At 35.7% G+C, this 14,490-nt stretch overlaps 1 protein-coding gene across 2 annotated transcripts in view; it reads left to right on the top strand.

Moving 5' to 3' along the window:
- Positions 1 to 6,924, top strand: part of map3k3 (mitogen-activated protein kinase kinase kinase 3) — a 32,025-nt gene extending 25,101 nt beyond the window's left edge. Inside the window, exons 16-18 of one of the 2 annotated variants that reach the window (XR_015480894.1) lie at positions 430 to 607; positions 3,552 to 4,671; positions 6,133 to 6,924. Coding sequence is in view for 1 of the 2 variants with exons in the window: in XM_087244621.1 (XP_087100747.1) it covers positions 430 to 607; positions 3,552 to 3,780 (407 nt within the window). In the remaining variant the exon portion in view is untranslated. Of the gene's footprint in view, positions 1 to 429; positions 608 to 3,551 lie in introns of both variants that reach the window. The other variant, XM_087244621.1, reaches the window with a different exon arrangement.
- The last annotated feature ends 7,566 nt before the right edge of the window (positions 6,925 to 14,490 follow it).

Raw genomic sequence — 14,490 nt, 5'->3', positions numbered from 1 at the left:
TTTTGATCCGTTTCAAATGGTTCATTATTAGTATAGCAGCATCCCAAGTGTGTATATTTGTTCATTCATTTTTGTGTGTGTGTGTGTGTGTGTGTGTGTGTGTATATATATATATATATATATATATATATATATATATATATGTACATATACATATAATAATAATAATTTTTTCATTATTATTATTTTTTTAACTTATTTATTTCTTAAATCATTCAACAACAAAAAAATGCTGCTTTGCTTATTTATACCATCAAAAATTAGCAAAAGTATTTGATGTGTTTTTTTTTTTAAATCATGTTTTAGTATTCAGGAATTTTTGAGTTTGCATATCTTCTTGTTGACTTCGAGCAGGAGCAAGAGAAATGTATCAAAGCTTGTATGAATCAAAAACTTTTCACCATTGATCACTTCCTTTGGTCCGTTCAGGTGCCAACATCCTGCGAGATTCAGCTGGCAATGTGAAGCTGGGAGATTTTGGTGCCAGTAAGCGGCTTCAGACCATCTGCATGTCCAGCACTGGGGTTCGTTCCGTTACCGGAACGCCATATTGGATGAGCCCTGAGGTCATTAGTGGAGAGGGGTACGGCCGGAAGGCGGATGTTTGGTGAGAGCAGCTTTTTATGCACAATTATGATGTTTATAAAAAACTAATTCATAAAGGAGAAATGTTTTATTGTCTTTGCCAAGACGCTGAGTGTAGAACCTTTTTGCTTTGTAAATTTGTTTTTCAATTTCAGTCTTGGAAGCATAACAACTCAAAATCTTATGTTACTAGATGAGGAAAGCAGCTGGGATTTGTGGAAGTGAATGTTAGATGGTTTGACGCTTGCCGTAATATAAACAGAAACAGGTTTGCTGCATTTAGATGAACTCTTCCAGTCTAAGAGTTGCATTGTACTGTAAACTGTTTATAAAGCAGACTTGTATGGTGATGTATGTTGCAAAGAGTTTAAAAAAGCAGCATCTTCTAAATATTAGGAACCTATTTTTATCTATGATTTAAAATGGGAGTAGAAGAATTTAGCTATTTTTATGTTCTTAAGAAGAACACAGATTCTCAGTCAGAAGAGGGGTTTAGATGCTGTTCAGGGATTTCCCAGCATAAACCAATTGGACAGTCTCCCGGCAGGTCAGGAGAGCGTTATGATTGGCTGCTTGTCAGATTTTTAAAAGTGAGCTGGAAAGTTTGTGGTTGTCTGGGCCTCCTGATTGCACTTCAGCACACAACACTGCCGAAAATCTTTCTTAATCATTTCTGAAATATTATTTTTCTATTAAGTTGCCTATAAACATCAACAAAACAAGATAAATATACTTAATTTTTACTTCATTAAAAATATATAATTTTATTTTACATAATTTTCTTAAATTATTTTTGTCAAAATAGAGAAAGCAATTTTCAACATTTTTTATATTAGTTGAAACAAAAATCAGTCAAATTTTTTTTTTAGATTAGTTCAAAATATGGTGTTAAAGAGCCCCTATTTTGCATTATAGAAGGTCAAATTTTGGTTTTGGGGGGCTCCAACAACAGGCTGATATGCATGCAAGGTCCGAAAATAGCCCCATACAGATTTAACCTGAGAGATGCAGTACAAGCACTGATCTATAAAAGATACATGATTACAAGCCGCATGGAGCGATTACAACTTACAACACACTATTTAACACATACATTGCAAACTACACAAAATAAGGCAATAATCTGGAGGAAGAAGAAACTGGTCCATATGAACTACAACAGTTACCGACAAAGTCCCTGTCAAAGTCTGACAAAGTCCCATATATAATAGTCTCTGCTGCTCCTTTAATAGCAAACGGTCGGCAAAAGCCGTGTGGCAGCATAGGTTATTGTATCAAAAATCTAAAAAAAATGACAAGTTGGCTTTTGGTGTTGTTGCGAAAATCAACTTTAACCTCTTATTCCCCACAGCCGAATCTCCATCTGACAGTAATCATCATTTACATGTCAAGATCAATCCCATGATCTTCCGCACTCCTCTAGAGTCTGAATGGAAAGGCGCATTCATGTTTTACCGGAACCAGTTCTACATATTTGGTGATGTACTTTGTCGATGTGTTCAGGCAAAAGATCTGAACCCAACACAATTCATTTATTAAACTCTGAGTTGACTGTTTTGTTAAAGAATCAATAGATTTAAACATGGTGCACTTTCAAATTTAAATCTCAGCTGGATATTTCCCTTCACTTAGTGCTGTGTTACACACTGCATGGAAGGTCATTATCAGAAACCCATAAAAGGGGCTTTTTAATTACAACTTTTTGATGAACAGAAATCATATTAATTACAGGTTTATACTTTTAATTTTCATGAAAGTTATTTGAAATATTAATGCCAGATATGTATTCAGTAAAACAAATAGATTTATGTACAAATTAAGCAACTATTATTACCTTTTTCTTAGCTGTACCTTATCCAAATATGTAAAAAAATAAATAAGAATCACAGTTTTTAAATAGATTTTTTTTTTTTAATTTAACAAATGAGAAAAAACAAACATCAAGAGGTTGATTTTCAAAACATTTATTTTAAAATTACAATTGATTATTATTTTGGGCTGCAGTGGTCTAAAAACAGTATACTGTGTGATGTGAATAACTTTGTTTGTTTGAAAGGTTTGAATTTTTTATTTATTATATTTGTATTACAGTGGTCACCTGTTATTTGCGGGAGTTATACTCAAAAAAATTTTTTTTACCGGCAATAGAAAATCTGCGAAGTAGTCAGCTTTATTTTTGACAATGATTATATATGTTTTAGGGCTGTAAAACCCCTCACTACACACTTTATACAGTTTTTACAGACAGGCATTAACATTTTCACACTCTCCTCTTGTTTAAAACTCTCAAAGTTCAAACATTTGTAGAAAAATACATCCAGTATTATAGAATGAAACTACAGATCAAAACCATTTGATCTTCGTTTGTTTATTGCGTAATGGTGCCCTACAGCTGCATAACATTGGCCTTCCTTTAGCATGTTCAGAAGTCCAACTGTTTTGTGCGATGGTTAGCATCTTCCTCTGCCTTTTAGGAGCTACCGCAGGTGCCTTTGACAGTGCAGAACATTTCGTCGACATTGTGGGGAGAAAACTTGCAAATATACAGCACAGCATGTCAGAGTCACACTGGTAGCGATCGAAGATTTATTGAATTTTTGGAAAGCTAAACGCATTCTGGGTTGTGACACAAAATAAGCAAGTCAAATTGCATGAAGAAATTTGCAAAACTGCAAGGCGGTGAAAGGTGAACGGGTTATAGCGAGGTACCACTATTTTCAGATTGATCTATGCCACAAAGATAGTCAACGATATTAACTTGCATTAAATAAAAGTTACTATATGATATGACCTTTTTTTTTTGGAACTAGTTAGTTTTATCTTTGACTCATACTTTGAAACACCTGGAATCTGTAAAGTTAATGAAAAAAAACAAGAATAAGTATGTGAAAAATGCTGAATGTTAAATAAACAACATCCTGCGACCTAACAGTTCATTTTTCATGCTCTTTATGTTGTGTTAACAGGAGTCTGGGCTGCACTGTGGTGGAGATGTTGACAGAAAAGCCCCCCTGGGCTGAATTCGAGGCCATGGCTGCCATATTTAAGATCGCCACTCAGCCTACAAACCCCCAGCTGCCCTCACACATCTCAGAACACACAAGAGACTTCCTGCGCTGCATCTTCGTGGAGGCCAAATACCGACCCAGCGCGGAGGAGCTGCTTAGACATCCCTTCTCCCAAATCCTGTGCTGAGGAGTTCCACTATTCATCAAGCTGCAGGTTACAAACCCCTCGCAGAACAACAACAAAAAAAAACATTTAAGAGTAGCTTCATTTCAGAGGCAGTCTGCTTTTCCAGAGCATGTGACCTGCCAGCACCCAATCAGCTGTCTGCTGGATTAGGTCACAGAACTGGTTTGTTGTTTATGACAGCAGGGGGCGCAAGAGGACTTGTTTATATATGTTTTAAACTAGGAAACAGATCGATGGTGTTACAGGATGAGCAGATGCAACAAACATGATGCTGTTAGAGCTTCTTCCAACAGAACAACTGCCAAATGTGCCTTCTAACGCCTACCGGGTCAATCTGTCTGACCCTTGGATGAGTTTTTCAGATATTTAAGAAATGTCTCCTATTAATGAATGTCCACAATGTCAGTGTTTGACGTGTCATTTCCCCTTCCACATGGGCTCCCCATGTTCGCCCATCGTCTATGGCACTTAGTGTTAAAGGAAACGTAATAAATAATAGTCTTGATGGGTTCCCGCCTCAGAAGAGTGAGGGTCTTATGCACGTCGTGGTTAAGCTTATGTATTGATTAGTCTTTGTGGAATTGCACTTCCTTGATTTGTTGTTCATAACAACCATTTCAATCTGTTACAGAAAGCAGCTTATTCTCGTACTTGATGTCAGATGGCGAGGGTCAGGTCATGAGGTTATAGTGTTATAGCGGTGAGTTTTGTTGTTGGACTTAGTGTTTTACCGTAGTAGTGCCTTCTAGTGTCCTGCAGAGAGCAGCGGGACTACTTAAGATGCAGCTAATCCCACTAATAGTGTTTTCATTGCCATCAGTCAAATTGGGAATTTCGTATGGGTCAATTTGGGTGTGTCGAGATGTTATTGAAAGCACATTAGGACGTATAGTGGTTTTCTCATCAGCCCAGCCAAAGAAAGCGTATTAAGTGTTGTGCCTTAAGCGTCGTATGACTTTTATGATGCACTTTTAGTAAATGAATGTTGAATTTGCCAAATAGTTTGTTTTGTTACACAGAATGTGAAGCCTTTTTCACTTTTATTTATATCCCAATGTTCAGCCGTTTTTATATACGATTATCCATATATATATATATCTATATGTATAAATCTATTTTTATATAGTGACTCAGAACCGAGTTAAGCTTTTAGGAATGAGAAACGAGAATCAAGCAGCTGGTTTTGCAGAGACTACAACATGATTTTTCATGTTTTTATTTCTGGCTGGAAATTGAGCCCTGGTGATTTCGATCTGTGCAAGTCAGAAGTTGTTTTTTTTAGGTGTTTATTATGTGTGTCTGTTTCGGTTTGTCTGCTTTTCCCCATGGATTTTGGAGAATTGCATGCAGGCAGCATTTTGCAAGTGACCAGTGCCTTGAATTATTCTCAGAAATGCATGTTCACACAGATTTCACATATTTGCCATTTAGGAAGGGCTTGCACAGATATATGCCTTTGTGTATTTAAAGTTGCAATGTTGGAAAGAAAAGGAAAAGGTGTAAAAGAAAGAAAACGTTATGGAAAAATAGAACGACATTTGCACCACTGTTTAAAGTGTGAGGTCAGTATTTTATTGACATTAATCATTAAGCTAAGGCGAATTATTATCATTCATTCATTTTCGTTTTAAGCTTAGTTCCTTTATCAATCTGGGGTCGCCACAGCGGAATGAACTGCCAACTTGTCCAGCATATTTTTTACGCAGCGGATACCCTTCCAGCTGCAACCCATACACATACACTATGGATAGTTTAGTTTATTCAATTCATATGTGTTTGGACTTTGGGGGAAACTGGAGCAAACCCACACGAACACAGGGAGAACATGCAAACTCAACACAGAAAGGCCAACTGAGGCTTAAACCAGCAACCTTCTTGCTGTGAGGTAATCGTGCTACCCACTGCGTCACTGTGACACCAGCAAAGGCTTAATTAATTAATTAAATTAATCTTTATTCACTTAGCGCTTTTACAATATACATTGTCAAAGCTGATAACAGACTGATCAACAGGGACTGTAAAGAGATTTATAACTACAACAGATCTGTTTTAAATAAATGCTGGATTTTTGAATGTCCTTTACATCCTAAAGACACGCATAGCAGTTTTTATTCAGAAAAATAAGAGGCACAGGCTTCTGTGTTTTCATATTTACTGTTAATACATTGCACATGTTTTCAAGATATTAATGCTTTTATTATGTTGAGCTCATGGGATTGATTTTTTTTACAGTGATTATGATTTTTGAGCCAGTTCAATTCACAACTTTGGATGAAAACAGCTACTTAATATTTAATTTGGAATGTTTGTGACATTTCCCAGTACTGCTGTGTAAAACATATGCTGGATAAGTTGGCGGTTCATTCTGCTGTGGCAACCCCTCAAAAATAAAAGGACTAAGCTGAAAGAAAATGAATGGTTTGTGGATCATGTGATCCTGAAGACTGGATAATGATGCTGCAAATACAGGAACATTTTAAAATATTAAACAGTTTTAAATGGTAATATTTCACAATATTATCAAATTATTTGAGCAAATAAATGCTGGCTGATTAAGCTCTCATAATCTAAAAATTGTACTGACCCCAGGCTTGTGAACAGTTGTGTATTCCAGGATTTTTAGGAAAGCAGTAAGTGTTATTATATTTAGAAAGTATGCACATGGGACTTGGCACGTTTGTGATGAGCTGAGAAAAGTGTGTTTTTTTTTAGGAAATGTGTTGCTTGAGTGAAAGGATAGGCTGATGCCAGTGGCAAATTTCCACTCAGCTTGACGACTTTGTTTAGCTCAGGGTTTGAGTGACAGGTGTCCATCATACGGGCACAGCAACACTGACCGCAGGACCAATAGTCCTACGTTTATAATGTTTTATACGTATTTTGGCCTCCTCAAAAAAGAGTTGAATGGCTCAAATAGCTGCTAGTTTTTGTTCAGGCAGCTAAGAATCAGTATTGTACCAAAGATGAAATGTCTCAGAGAAATGTCGCAGTCGAGTCTAACCGAGAACCCTGGGATAAGCAAAAGAATACAAACCAATAGGTTAGATACACAGTATATGATTATGGTTATCTATCTTGACATGAGACTTGCAGTGCAAAGTCCAGTGTATCAAATATTTTCAAATAAAATAATATGCACAAAAATATTTAAAGTGGTGGTGTTTTCATCTCAAATATATTGTAGGATTTATATTGCTGGCTTAGTGACCGATCACATTGAATGCGATTTTCAGTGTTGCCTTTTTGTTGACTGAACCAAAATTCCTTTAAGGCAAGTCATTTCACTCGGCGGCCCTCTTTGAAATGCCTCTCAGACCGTATGCTCGGGCATTCTGTCTGAAAGGGGAAATACCAAATTCTCCAAAACTGTTTGCCAAGCTTACGATTGCATGACATATTAGGAATCACCAATAAAATAAAGCAACAACCGTCTTATAAGTTTCATTTCTAAACATTCAAATCTAACAAAACTGGCATTTGTTCAGGTTGCCCAAGCTAATGCACCTGTATACTCGAAAGGAACGAGACTACGACGCTAACCTCATTAATGGCCGTTCTACACATTATCATCCTTTGAATAAGGATCGTCTGGTTGCGCTGCTCTTCTGAAGTAATTCACAACTTGGTCTTGATGGTGAATCTCTTCCAGAAATGAAAGTGACTTTGTTTACAAGTTTGTGGGGTGTTTGAGTAGTTGCTGACTTGCTGTTGTCATGTGATGTGCGTTTGACAAGATGAATTGTACCTTGCATTGGTTTCATACAGATAACAAATCCAAAAAACTTTTCAAGTGTAGTTACTGTAGTTCATTAAAAATTAGAGATTTTAAGCTTTATGTGGTGCGAACAAAAACAGAAAATGTTCTGCCAGCTTATCACAAGGTTTGCATCGTAAAATACAACACCAACCCAGACAATATATCACTTTAAACTTAAACTTTTTTTTTTTTTTCCCAACCTTTAAGGTTAAAAGTTGTCAGAAAGATTAAGGTCTCATAAAGCGATCCAAAAGCATAAATAAGAAAAAAAAGAATATCAAAATATGGAAAACTGTTAATTTATGGATGTTTTTGTGTAGTGTAGTGTACACTGTAAAAATCTGTTATTTTACAGGTTTTTTCTGAAAGCTGGTGTGCCGGAAAAATAAAGTAAACTAACGCCTTTTAACTCTTAAAAATTTAATGTAAAATGACATGTTATATGACAGAAATTTCCTTAACTTTAAATTTTCAGTGAATTTCTGTCATTCAGTGTCCACTATTTTACGGTAAATTCCTGTCATTTAATGGCCGTTATTTTACTTTTTTTTCTGGTATGATAAATAAATGCTATACATACAAGTATTGTTCATTCTTAGTCCATGTTAGTAATACATTAACCAATTATTAACTCATGGAATCTATATTAAATGAGAATCATTTTTACACTGTGATCTGCTAAAGATATGTGCTTTTATTCGCATCGTTGTCGTGTAAACATTCCCTGCTACCTATTTTAGCGTGTCTGCCCATGACTCTTGCTAACAGTGTGTTTTCCACCATCACTCTTTGTCTATTTGGAGTCAGTGTAAGCCAGTCGCAGCGCTAACTGCTTTTCTCTCTGAATACACACCATTGTGGCATCAAGGAAAGAAGTGATTGAATTTATAGCATTTCCTCCCCCTTTTCTCTCAGCGCAGTGAAATATAGTGCAAAGAGAAACATTATGTTCGGGCAGCAATGAGGCACACATAAACAAGTGACTTATGTGAAGTCTCAGATGTTCTTATTTTGTCACACTGCATTTTATTTTCTGCTTTACCTACGCTTTTTTTAGGAGTTCATTTGTCAGTCCCCATTTTCTTTGGGCTTTTCAGCTGTCAGAAAAGTAAAGCGGAACAAAGTGTGACAGAACGAATGCGTTTCTTCAAATTCATCGGCAAATTTGTATTTTGTTTATTGCTTGTTTGCTGAAAGCAGTGTTTCTAAATGTTAATTTGTATTTCTTTATATTTTTACACTTGTTAATTAACATTTGTCACCATTCTATTTATTTGTCATACATTTGTTGTATTTAATTTCATGTTAAACACAATGGATAATACATACGGTAGATAATATTTACAACATCTTAAAGATTTCTGTTATTATCTCTGTAATTTTTTTGTCTAATAGTTTAGTATTAATAGATTGACTAACTAAATAGGCGAGTTTTAAAGTTAAAAGTCATTTAATGCACAATAATACTGTTAACATTTAAATGTTTAACCCTCTACTGCATGCATTATTATATATCGAAAACTATTTGACTGTTTTTTCTTTTCTTAGAATAGCTTAACTTAGTGCTGTAAAAATGGGTAGTTTATTTATTTAAGGTATACGTTTTGATATGTTGCCATTTGGCAACAACGTCCAATAGTGGATCTAACTTGGACATTTTAAAACTTTCCTTACAATTAATAATTTTGTTGATTGAAATGATTTATATGGTGTTGCAGTATAAAAACCTTTAACACAGAACTTACAAATGATCGAACAACTCCTATTCCCACAGCTTTCATTCATTCCATTCTTTTTTGCTGAATAGTATTAAAAGCAAACTTAATGTTGGTATACATATTTCCTCCAGTAAATATTATAACAAATAAATAACTAGTCTAACATATCCAGATGCATCAGAATAATGTAGCTACTTGCTAACAATGTTTATATATTATACCTAGGGCTAGACAGAATCTGTGGACATTTTTTTGCTATTTCTGCAGAGAGTTTTGTAAAAAAAGAAAAATAAAATAAAAAATCTGCAGATTTATGCTGAAATATTTTGGTAAAACTTAAAACAAAAACTTAAAAATATTGAATCTTAATACATAAAATAAAAATGACACATTTTGAACTTTTATTTAATGCTTACAATGCAAATTCATCTAGATCCACTTAATTAATTCTACATTTGCATTCAGCAAATACTCAAAATAAACGGCAGTCTGTCAGAAATCGTGCCACAGAAAAACACATCATATCATGTGACTTAACCAAAGCACATCATTGGCTAAACTTAGGTCTTCTCTTTCCACCAAAAAAATTTGAACGTTGGTCTTAAAGATACAGTGGCAGGGAAATTAAGATAAATATCATGTTGCCATATGGGAACACCATGCGGTTAACAGGAGTTTTTCCCAAAAATTCAATATCTAATGACATTTTTCTGTAATACATGCAGGCTGTAAGTATCTGAATTAAATGAACATCTTAATTTAACATCTTAATTGTTGCTGTATTTAGTTTTAAAAAAATGTAAATGCATGATTTCATTTGAATGAAGTTTTTAGTTTAACATAGGGATATTAATTTAACCAAAAATAACTTGCTAAACTAAAAATGCGTTTGTTACACTTTAAATGAAATAAATATATTTAATAAATATGAACAGTAATTCATTTGAAGAGTTCAGATGCAAAAGCCTCTGAGTGCCATCTGAAAGTTTCTTCTAAAGTAAGCATTTTCTCAGGCTCCTGTCTTGATTCAGTCATTTCACATTTTTTTTGGCAAAAACAGGTTATTTAGATCTTTTTTAACTTTAAAGAACTGAACATAAACATAAGAAGCTTAGAAAATGCTCACTGTATAAGAAAATATCAGATGGCATTTAGAGTTTTTTGCAGCTGAACTCTTCATTTTTCTTTTCTTCTAGTATAACTTTTAAAACTCACATAAAGTCAAATCATACAATAAAAAGAGTTCTGTAAACAAAAAACTCACTGATAAAATTAAGAGAAACTATTAATAAAAGCACAATAGTAATCAAATCAAACTAAAACAACACTGATTTAATGAAAAAAGAGTTTAATATGTTTTTATTAAGGCCACTGGTGTAAGTAAAACATTTGAATGGCATTGTTTGAAGCTCAACAAAAGTCTCTTGTCTGCTTCTAAGCGAAGCACCTGCTTGGATGTTTTGGCAAAATTCGCACAGTATCCTAGACGTGCTAATTGTCGAGTGAACCATGATTGCGACGTAATTTAAATTTGTTTTCGTCAGATTCTTCAACACACTTGCACGCACACACTCATAAACAAACGTAAGCAGAGTTTGGCAGATCAGTGCAGTCTCCGAGTCTGGCCGTGGCTTTGTCTTGGCAGATGATCTGTCAGTGGAAACAGCATTAGGATTCTGCTGTTCGCTCCTGCCTCATTACACTGGAGACATGAATCAGCTGTTTGACGCCCCCCTAAAACCCAGCGAGCGAAACCAAACGCACCAATAGACCCTGACCAACAAAAAATGAGAACCATTTGAAGAGAGAAAACATTGGATTTCTACGGAAAAGGCTTTTCGTACAGTAACCGTTTTTTCCTCTCTGAACTTTTCACCCTTGTTGAATGTTTCGTCTCAGACAGACATTACCCCAGTTACCGCCACTGGGGCAACCGCAGTCACCCCTGCAGACATTTATTAGCAGATCGTAATGACGGCACCTCCATGTTAGTCCTGACACTAAACGCCGCAAACAGTGTAAATTACAGCTAGCCTGACTTACAGTGGAAACACTCTTTCAGTGCCATTAAAAGGCTCATTTGTAGTCTAGTCATCATCCAAACACAACTTTAAGGATCAGATAGGTAGGAATTAAAGTTAAATGTTTAATTGGACACCTACAGTGTTTTCCACCAATATTGGCACCTTTGGGAAATATTAGAGAATAGGGCAGTGAAAAAACTTGCTCATACTTTGAACTAAAATATTGAAGATGTTTTTGTCTGCAAGTACAGCCTTTTTTTTAACCCTTATCAATATTCTGTAGTGAAACAGTATATGTATGAACAGTACAGTATACAGGTAAAGTCAGAATGTAGTTTTTGAAATATAACAATCGAGACACAGAGACCCAAACAGATTCTTCAATTCTTTTTTGATTACCAAATTGATTTTATTTTTTGGCCAATTCCACCATCCTGACAGTGATAAAAGAAAGGTCTAGAAGCATATCAGGAGAACCGAGATCAGGTAGGTCTCGATCGCTCCCCCTTTAAAAGGGGAGAAAAAAGGAGGAGATGGGGTGGAAGGGGGGATTCTTCCAAAACGAAGATAGAGCAATAAGGAGAAAGTGATCCCTTTATATTAATCTAGGATCATTCTGATTGGATTTTACTGATTACGGATGAATGGCCAGCGGTGCACAATCATATCACGTGCTCCTCTCGAAATTAGTTTATAAAACTTCACTTAAGTGACTTTGAATGTGGCATTGTTGTTGGTGCCAGAGGGGCTGGTTTGAGTATTTCAGAAACTGCTGATCTACTGGGATTTTCACACACAACCATCTCTAGGGCTTACAGAGAATGGTCAGAAAAAGAGAAAATATCAAGTGAGCGGCAGTTCTGTGAGTGTATATGCCTTGTTGATGCCAGAGGTCAGAGGAGAATGGCCAGAGTGGTTCTAGCTGATAGAAAGGCAACGGTAATTCAAATAACCCTCGTTACAACAGAGGTGTGCAGAAGAGCATCTCTGAAGGCACAACACATCTAACCTTGAGGTGGATGGGCTACAAGGCTACAGCTGGTGCCACTTCTGTCAGCTAAGAACAGGAAACTGAGGCATAATTTGCATAAGCTCATCAAAATGGAACAATAAAAGTTTGGAAAAACTTTGCCTGATCTGATGAGTCTTGATTTCTGCTGCGACATTCGAATGGTAGGGTCAGAATTGTCTTTTGATGGCTACTTCCAGCAGGATAATGCGCCATGTCATGAAGCACAAATCATCTCAGACTGGTTTCTTGAACATGACAATGAGTTCACTGTACTCAAATGGCCTCCACAGTCAACAAATCCAATCCAGTAGAGCACCTTTGGGATGTAGTGGAACGGGAGATCAACTGCGTGATGCTATCAAGTCAATATGGATCAAAATCTCAGGAATATTTCCAGGACCTTATTGAATCTATGCCATGAAGGATTAAGGCAGTTCTGAAGGCGAAATGCGGTTTAACCCGGTAATAGCAAGGTGTACCTAATAAAGTGGCCGGTGAGTGTATATATTGTTATTGTTTCACCTTCAGAAATGACATATCTAGACAATAGTTTCCTTTTTCTTTTTTAATTATTGTACTTCTGTCAGATTCTTCAATGTTCAATGGTTTTCTTATGTTAAAGGCGCAGAGCTGTAGTTTTAGTGAAGTAACAGCATTCCGTTGACCAAAGCTGACAGATGAAGGAGAGTCAGTTCTGACCTTGCAGTTGTCAGTCACAATTAAGCCTGGTTTGGTTACAAGTTAAACGTAGACCTGCTTGTGGTCAGGATCATCCTTTAAAAGAACTAGATTTGTTTTTAACAATTTGTAACCGGTGTGCTCTGAAGTGTCTTAAATAAAGCATATAGGAAGCAAAGCAGTGAAAAATGTTCCTTATAATCTACGAGCATTAGGTTAAATGTATAAACAAAATAATATTAATTGTGTGTTCAGATCAAATATAGGTATTGTTACACCTAAAATAAACCCATTGCTTTAAAAAATAATTAAACATGGTGTACAATATTAGCATACTTCCTCTGACATCTCTAAGTAAAACAAGAGCTTTCACGATTTACTCACTGACCCATCTTACAGCACTTCTCTGTGAATTTAGGCCACCACAAATGCTGTGCCCAGTTCTCTGGCTGGGTTTGACAGTCGCCCATCTGTGTCCAGCAGTCTGATGAGCTCATCCTCTGTAAATCTGGCTGGCTGCCGTGTTGTTTTGTGTCTGTCCGTGAGTCTCTCTGGCCTTCATACACTCCTCTGCTACTTCATAGACTGCTGATGAGTGCAGAGGCCAAACCATTAGTGCTTTTCTTTTTTTTCTAGACCTCAGTAATGCACAACAATGCAAAACAAGTAGATTGAGCCTTTTGTTCTTTGGACTGAGCGTTTGGTTAGAATAGCTTGAAGGGATAGTTAGAAGATATTTTGAAGGGAAACTAAAAACCTGTTACCATTTGACATCCAAAGAAAGAAAAATAATATGATTGAGTGGTTACAGATTTCCAACACTATTCTACATATATTATTTTGTGTTCCACTAAAGAAACAGTCAAAAATTATACTGTCAACCAAAGTACTGCACTTGACTCAAAAAAGTTCTGCAGCAAGTTGCCTCTTATTCTAGGTCGAGTCAACCTTTTTTTTTTCTCTCTGTCGGTTCATTCAAGGTTCAGTAAATGATGACAGAATTTTCAGCTTTTATTTTGGGTGAACTAACTAACTATATTATAAATATATTAGCAAAATAATTCTAAGCTACACTTGTACACAATCAAGGGTCACACTTTATTTTGATGGTATGTTTGTTTGAATTTAAGTTACATTGCATCTACATGCCAACTAATTCTCATTATATTATAAGAAGACTGTTAGGTTGGAGTTAGGGTTAGTGTAAGTTGACATGTACTTGGAAAGTTTCTCAGAGTCAGTTAAATATCTGTTTTGTAGCAGTATCAACAGATATTAAGCACACTGTATATTAATACTCAAATGAACCGTCAAAATAAAGTGTTACCATAAAAATGATTTCCACATCTCAAGGTAGCTTTAGGAGGAAAGTTTTCTTTAAGATTAGTTTCTTCGAACAAACTTGCATGTCAAAAATGTGCTCAGATATGGAGCACACAAATAAAATGTTTATTGGACTAATAACCCCATTACTGGTTAACAAGCATTTTTTAAAGGGATAGTCAGAAGATATTTTGAAGG

This window comes from Danio rerio, chromosome 3 (genome assembly GCF_052040795.2).
Source record: "Danio rerio strain M-AB ecotype USA chromosome 3, GRCz13ab, whole genome shotgun sequence".
NCBI classification, from domain to species: Eukaryota; Metazoa; Chordata; class Actinopteri; order Cypriniformes; family Danionidae; genus Danio; species Danio rerio.
This window is presented reverse-complemented; position numbering and strand designations above follow the sequence as displayed.